This window comes from Phallusia mammillata, chromosome 1, assembly GCF_965637545.1.
Source record: "Phallusia mammillata chromosome 1, kaPhaMamm4.hap1.1, whole genome shotgun sequence".
NCBI lineage: Eukaryota > Metazoa > Chordata > Ascidiacea > Phlebobranchia > Ascidiidae > Phallusia > Phallusia mammillata.
The window spans coordinates 30,721,966-30,729,807 of NC_137252.1; the positions used below are offsets into that span (position 1 = coordinate 30,721,966).

Below are 7,842 nucleotides of genomic sequence, written 5' to 3' on the forward strand. Positions count from 1 at the left end.
AGCAGCATATCAGGCTATACAGGCCCCAAAAGTATCTTTAAAGGGCAAACCTTCTAATGTGCTCAAGCCAACTGGACAATGCACCTTGGACTGTAAGAGTCCGATAAAAAGTCTGGCTCCTTGCACGTTTCACTATGACTCTCTTTCTACCAAGAAACAGAATTGTTCTCTAGTATCTCAAAATACTAACATTGAACCATAGGTTTATTCCCAATTAAACAAACACATACAAAGCGTGAACTTTTTATAGCAAAACAAAACAAAAAATGCCAATTGGAGCAACTAGAATTTGAGTGACAAATATAACATGAAGTACTACATCAAAAACAGTCGGCTAAAGTGAAGAACAAAAATAGAATAAACATTTTAGGCTGCAAATTACTTTGTTGGAACACCAACTGGAAATTGGCACTTTTCAGGATCCTTGCTTTTTTTAAATAGGTGTGAAGACATTTGAATTCAATTTTTGTGGCAAAGCAGGTAGAAATAGTTCTGGTGCATTTGACATCTTCGAAGTCATATTTCAAACAGTACCAAAAATTCACAGCATTGCACAAGAGCCTGCAAATGAAAACCATTTGTTAATAGATAGCAGATTACAACAATATCTATAAACTGCAAATTTTATTCAGCTTTGACATTGTGAAAAATTGTTTAAATGCTGGGGTTCAAGGGTCGAACCTAGCAGTTCATACAGGATACACCAGGGGCCGCCAACCTTTACCACTCTGATCAATTTCACATAGTAAAAAAAATGCTGGGAGCCACAAAGCCGTTTGCAATTTCAAATGAAATGCCACTTTTTTGTCTCCAGCATTTTGACTTTTTGTTGTTGGTTTCTTGCATATTAGGCACACATACTTAACCGGTCTCGTCAGCAGTAAAAGCAAATGAAGCGCTCCACGTAGCATTGAATGTTTTGTTTTCTTCAGACGCTGATTTTTTGTTTTATGCGTATTGTAAGCCAGATATTAACAAATTGAAACGTGCCGTCAGTTTGCCTCTTTTAAAATTTACGTTTCATGGTATAGACGCGGTTAATTGTAGCTACTAAGAGCGGGTTTGCTCATGTTATTGCACGACAATTTTTGGTATTTTCGACATTTGTGTAGAGCATAATCGTCACAGAATGTGTATTCAAAACATTTGATAATTTCAAAAACTGAGCCGCATCAAAGGGATCAAACAGCCGCATGCGACTCCGGAGCTGCGGGTTGGCGACATCTGGGATACACCAAGTTGGTCTCTTTATTTATGGTAAAAATATGGCAGTTTATGATCACATAACTATCATTATATAAAACAAAAACTGCCAGAGAACTTGACGTGGAAACAGTCTATTCTAGACTTTCAATATTCATTGTTTGTTTGTTTCATTTTTATCCTCCATTAAGCCTGTTAAATCTTTTTTCTCAGGCAGTTGGCAACTTCAGTTTAATCCAACCTATCGCAACCACTGGGTTGGAGCAACGACCGATATAGGATTAGAATGCACAATCTTGTTAACACAAGGTGGCTATGCCAACATTTAGGCCATCTTGACAGTATGTTAAGTGTTCCCAACACATATCAGTCAAAATGTATTTGCAGCAAATTACCTGTGCTGCTTGTTTATGATTAAATGCTGAAAAATACAGGCTCATTGCATTTGCAGGCTTCTTTCTATTGCTTCTCGCATCTCTGCATCCATACTATGTGCATCGCTATGGTGATGACCAATGGCCTCGTTGGAATGCCTCATTAGTTCTTGTAGTGTAGACCAACTGGCAGATTGGCTCCAGTGAGTGGCTAAATCGTTATCATGATTGCGGACAGCATCAAGAAGAATGCCCATCTCATCCTGTTAAATAGTTCGAAGCTTAAGGTTTTGTGCAAGTAATGGTATACGCCAAACAAAAGAAATATTTTTACAAGTTGGAATTGTGATATTATTCACACACTTTTTGCTTGCATAACTTGCAAGTGCTGTGTGTTAAATGAGTCCAGACATTATGCACAGACTATTTTTTTAAAACAAAAACAACAATGGGTTGGTTAATAAGGGAAACCAAGTTTTGCATCTTTCATCTGCACTTTCTAGAAACTGGGAAGCAGCCCTAAATTATTCATACACTACTAGCGAAACCCTACAATATATATAGCTGTAAGTTCAAGAAGGTGTAATTTCAAGGTTTGCATCAATAGCTTTAGTTAATTATATCGTCACTGAATACATTTCACAAACAGCAAAAGTGTAACAAAATTTAAAATTGACCAAACTTAAAAAATGAGCATGCCAAAAAGTTGTGGGAATCTTGCAAGGCTGCTCAGTGTGTTCGCATTTGGGCAAAAAGGCAAGAAAATTTATTTAAACAACAGTTATTTAAAAATTTGCAAGAAAAAGCAGACTATTCTTGAAATTTGCAAACAGTGTACTTTTATGTCCTTACCTTTAGAGAAATAGTGTCATTAGTAGCCAAATAGACTAAGACATGAAAATCGGACAATGCATCTACAAATTTGTCAGCAGGGAATTGACTGAGGTATTTTGAAAGAGCTGACAATGACTGTACTTGGCCAACAGCATCACGATTGCAGGCGGGAAATTCAGAAATACTGTTACTGCAAGTAAACTGGGATTCTCTGGAAAATGCTGTAGGGACCTGAAGAAAATTGACGAGAGCTTTTGTTTCAATATATTTTGAGTAAATCCAGACTCTTTCAAGAAACATACACAAACAGAAGGTTATAGCCATTAAAAAGATAAATATTCAGGAGACTACTTGCCATGCAGAACCTGATAATTTTTTATGATTCACCATGGCTTTTCCAGACGTTAGCAGCAATTATCTATACTATAGAATACCATTTTAGTTAATCAGCATTTTACCCATTTCTCAAACAGTGTTGTTTTTACTTACATCCAGTAGAAGATATTCAAGAGGTAGAGGTCGAGCCAATTTAGTGACTTCATTTCCATAATCATCCTTTTCTTTGTAATATACATCAGCTACAAAAAGTTCTGGCGAGCTTTCTCGTACATAACCCAACTCAGGGGCATCGATCGTTGGAATTAAACAATCATCAGCAACCAATGACATGCCCTGATTGGAAACCTTAATACAAACATTAAGGAGAGGTTTGTATTTTCATCGCCAAAGGTCTAATCACTTTAGTCATGATATTTTTGTTGGAACAAAACAAATGTTCAGTGAACCTCAGTTAAACCGGATTTGTTTATTCCAGATCTTTACCTTATTCAGACAAAACTTGAGGTACAAACGGTTTGTAATATGGTAAGGCTTTAACTAATCTACATCGGTTAATCTATATCTTCGCCTAATGCGGACATTTTGTTTTGGTCTAAACCGGTCAGGATTAACCGAGGTTTACTCTATACACTTTCCAAATTATTTAAGTGAGAAACTTGCAGTTGAATAGATAAAGCTTTGACAAAAAAATATGATTTAGAAAACTTATAGTATTGGCGCAAACATACCTGGTAGCCTTCGAATGAAATTTGATAGTCTTTGTCTCCCGAAACTACAACAGTTGTAAATTTTGACCCATATTTTCCATTTGATGCCAGTCTACAAGAATTCAGATGTTTGTTTTGCAGATAAGCAGCTGTTATGCATTCCTCGGCTGTCAAGAAATGTGTTTCAGAGTTCCGGAAATTCTTGACAGTTCCTTTGCTACGGTCCTGCGCTATTAAGTCTGTTATGATCCAACCAACTTTTACGAGACCCAATTTGGTAGCTATTTCATCCACAACAATTTGCATCGGATCGTCATGAAATTGCAACGAGTTTACCGAACTGTCTTGAGGAGGCTCGTAAATTGCACATACTTCTGCTTTTATGCCAAGTGGGACCTCTGAATGTTGTGTATATCTACCATAAAGGTAGCCCATTCTTTGATGCCCTGATACACGCCAGAAATTGAGAAACCTGTCCACTATATCCCGATTTTCAAACATAATATTGTCAATGTGTCGGTATTTTTGCCGATTTAGCGTCACTGCTGATGGAAGGTCAACCACAGAGTGCTTGGTCCCATTTGTACTCATTTTACAGGCAGCACGGAAGTTTTCTAGTTTAAAATACTTTCCTTTGTCAACCCCGGCCGTTTGCTGCCTCATATATGCATGGAATGACATAAATTTAATTTCTTTTCCCTTCAGGTAAAGTTCATCCCAGGGCTCTGTTGGTAGGTCATCAATCTTAAAAATTCCAGCAGCACTTTTGCTTTGTTTTATTCGACCATCCTCCTTCCATAATTGTAAGTCAATTGGGTCTTCAACCACATTCTGTGACTCCTGTGACTGAGAAGAGCTGGGCCGAGAGGAGGCTCCATTTGAAGAAACCAAATAGAGCATATCGCCATGGTTCAATTTTGCTGCTTTTAACTTTTGTCTTACATTTTTTAAAAGGCCTTTTTTGTTGCGATCTTGGTAAAGCTGCCAGGAAGAATCTTTCAGCTGAAACATATCCTCCACTCTTTTGAACAGAGTCGCAACAGTGTCATTGTTTGATAGTTCAATTCGCTTTGTTCCATCACTTGATTGAATTCTTATAATCATTTTGTCTGTCAACTCTAGTCCTACACAAAAAAAGTTAAAATTTACAGAGGTCTTCTGGCAATTGTACTTTTATACCAACGTTTCGTTGTCCTATATAGGTCGCATTCATCAGAGTAGGTAACACTGAATGTGCATTGCACAGTGCACGATAACAAGTTTACGATTTGTAGCATATTTGTATGGGTGAATACGGATTGTAGACACAGAGTAAGCAGATGAAAAGAATCACGTTCGCTGGGATCCTTGCAATATTTTTTCTTGTAATATGCACAAATTTAGGATTTTGACGTATAATTCGCAAAAAATGTTGTTCGCGCAATTTCTTTTTTATTACATAGCACAATTAATTTATGTGTCGTCACAGAACATAATCCACGAAAATCGGTCAAGCGCATCAGAACCTTACGTTTGTCACGCTTGAAATGACATTTTAAAGTCGAACGTTGTCATTTAGGGAGGTAATCCGGCTTGGCACAAAAAAGTTCCTTCAATACATATTTTTCTCTGACACCTAGTTACCGACAATTTAGGACTTTTCAACAAAGTTTGCCCAAGAAAATCAGCGCAAAATTTTGAGTCGTTATGAAAATAAAAAGGTATACGCTTAGGCAAAAACGCTACGTGCGCAATGGAGCGAAGCTAGTAAAAAATCGTTGTGTTAAAGTTTAATTATTCCTTATGTAGTAGACTCGCAGTCTTGCGGGAGTAACATACAAATTGCTATAATCGTTAAATCTACCTGTCAATCAAAAGTTAATCCTCCGCGCAAACAAAAAACTTTCTAAGTACAGTTACAAATACAGAGAAGCGAATTAAGCGAAATACAAACACACAAAACACGACAATATACATAAATACCTTCGGATATTACACAATACATTTTAACCTGTAACGTACATGATACAAGTTAAAACACTCACTATCATCAAGATAATATTTCAAAGCAAAATCCAAATAGCATGACAAAAATCTTCCCACACTACCCACAGCCTTTAAACATAAAAATCATAGACTTCCGTAATATTTCTATAAAGCATACTCTTTTTTCTTATTAGAGCTAAATTTTGCAAAACAAAATAATATATTTTTTGCTAAAACTCATAATATACGATAAGATCGACACAGGGGCCGGTCCAACCGAGTTCTGGAGGGTTTGGACTTCAGTTTAAAGAAAAACTCGTCTTCGGGTCTCGTCTGACTTTACACTGGTGCTAATTTTTGTCGTAACTTTACCTTGGTAAGTCAAAATATTGGACCTAATTTGGGCTTTATTTTAACAACGCTTCTAGTTTGGATCGGTCTTGTACACAGGAGCAATGTAACGAATCTGAACCAAAACCAGTTTCTTTTGACGTTGATTCATTGACTTGATGTTCAGTGTGGTGACAAACATTTAGCATACTTGTGGACAATGTGAATTATTTCATAAACGTCAAGGTCTCTATTTGAGAAAATAATTCTAATTGTAAAGTAAAGTCAACGGCTAATTAAAAACGTTTACATTAAAAATATAACAAACTGGTTTGATTCTAAACAATATCACACAAGCATCGTGTTGGTCGACATAATTTTATTGACACAAAGTACATGTAACAAGCCATGGCACAGGCGTGATGATTTCGTTGTCTCCTTGTATCCTAAAAGAGGCCCAAAACAACACGTTATTTCATTAGGTAATTGGAGTACTTTTCCAACTCAACACGACTTACATGCTGTTTTGGTTTCACAGCAGGACTTGGATTTGCAGCAACCACCACTACTGTCCTGTTGAGTCACAGAGCATTTACAATCTTTGCATTTACATTGGCCGGGTGTACAAGCACATTGGCCAGTTTCTGAAAGCATTCACGACAATGTTACAAACGGACCTTCAAAAATAAACAATGCGCCCCCAAATTGGCCCCTAAACTATTTATGCACTTAACTTCAAAAAGTTTGTACAGTGTGCAACAACAAATGTTCGCACACGAGTAAATTTGGCCACATGTATTCAAGACATTGTGGGATTCAGCCGGTTCGCACCGGTTCTATAGAACCGTCTCAACCACTTTTATGAGATCAGCGAACCGTTTAGCATTACTGGTTATTGTCAATAGACTTTTTGTAACAGAACCGACTGAAAAATATGACTTTTGTGATAAAACAGGCTGACAAAAATTTGAATCCCACCACTGATCCAAGATATGTGATTAACTTGCAACAAGTTAAACTCCGCATAGACGTAGAGCGTCAAATCTTACCTGAACATTTGCAGCTCGCAGGATCCATCTTAACAATCTTTTGTCTCTTCAATATGTAACAACAGTACTGTGCCTCAGTCCCATAGTATGAATAAAATATACACAAGATGTAAGGAATCTGGGGTGCACAATGACGCGTCGATTTCAGGATGTCAGTCGTGATATCACTGGCTTCCGTCCCCAACGATGTGTGTTGGTTACTTACGAAGCTTGTGCAGGACTCAAATCATGGTTTAGTACAGCGGTTCTTCACCTTTTTTTGTCCACGCCCCCCTAAGGTATTTGTCGGGCACTTTACGCCCCCCTGAAACAGGCAAAAAACGACAGTTTTTTCGAATACTTGCAGCAATAGAACTACCAGAAGTTTCCCTTGCCTATGTTGTAAATCAGGTATCATTTAATTACAGGCCTGGGGCGTTAACGATTGTGCAAACATGCAGAATACATTTTAGTAACAATTTTGCCTGGTCTAACAGGATTGCATAAGTATCATCCAAAAGCAGTTTGTTACGTCACAGACAAAGCAAATAATAGTAATTGTTTGCGAACAATTGCCTTTTTAGTTCTTTGTGGTAGATAAACGTACAATAGTTGGTATGTGACACTTCTATATTTTGCATAATTTTACAATTAAACAGCGGCACAATCTGAATACAAATTAGATCGTGGGAAGACATGAACCCTTTGCGGTCTCGTCAAAGTCGCCTCGCGAGATCCAGTTTGGGAAAGTCTGCGTCAGGGCTTGTAACCCATGCGGCTTTTGAGCGTGATTAATAAAATTATCCGGCCCGCAGTTAAAAAACTTGGTGACCCCTGTTTTAAACTGACAAACTGAAAACTTTGTCACGGATGTCAATATTCAAAATTTGTCTTACGCCATAAGGTAATGCATTATAATATTCGTTTGTTTTAAAAACGTATGTGCTCACAAACAATACATTACACTTGCAAAATTAATTTTAGGGGGAGGTGAGTGTACAGTTAAATATTTTTTTATTTAACTTTTGGCTCACGCCCCCCTTGGAAATGTCTGGCGCCGCC

At 37.4% G+C, this 7,842-nt stretch overlaps 1 protein-coding gene and 1 long non-coding RNA gene across 2 annotated transcripts; both read right to left on the reverse strand.

Annotated features, from left to right (window-relative positions):
- Positions 1-186: 186 nt before the first annotated feature.
- Positions 187-4,604, reverse strand: LOC145209169 (nuclear protein localization protein 4 homolog). The gene is made up of 5 exons (XM_080079423.1): positions 3,479-4,604; positions 2,901-3,095; positions 2,430-2,642; positions 1,599-1,840; positions 187-561 (listed from the first exon to the last, which is right to left on the reverse strand). The coding sequence occupies exons 1-4, from the start codon at positions 4,559-4,561 to the stop codon at positions 1,640-1,642; spliced, it is 1,692 nt and encodes a 563-aa protein (XP_079935549.1). The 5' UTR covers positions 4,562-4,604; the 3' UTR covers positions 187-561; positions 1,599-1,639.
- Positions 4,605-6,111: 1,507 nt separating this feature from the next.
- On the reverse strand, positions 6,112-7,221 carry LOC145235814 (uncharacterized). Its single transcript, XR_013861931.1, has 3 exons — positions 6,802-7,221; positions 6,271-6,396; positions 6,112-6,198 (listed from the first exon to the last, which is right to left on the reverse strand). It is a non-coding gene; the product is annotated as an uncharacterized LOC145235814 (long non-coding RNA).
- Positions 7,222-7,842: the final 621 nt, after the last annotated feature.

Bases quoted from the DNA above. Each gene is read 5' to 3' on its own strand.
- LOC145209169 (XM_080079423.1), bottom strand. From the start codon at position 4,561: ATGATTATAAGAATTCAATCAAGTGATGGAACAAAGCGAATTGAACTA. The intron at 3,096-3,478 runs GTATGTTTGCGC...GTTTGTATTAAG, and splicing joins TTTCATTCGAAGGCTACCAG to GTTTCCAATCAGGGCATGTC. The intron at 2,643-2,900 runs GTAAGTAAAAAC...AATTTTCTTCAG, and splicing joins TTGAATATCTTCTACTGGAT to GTCCCTACAGCATTTTCCAG.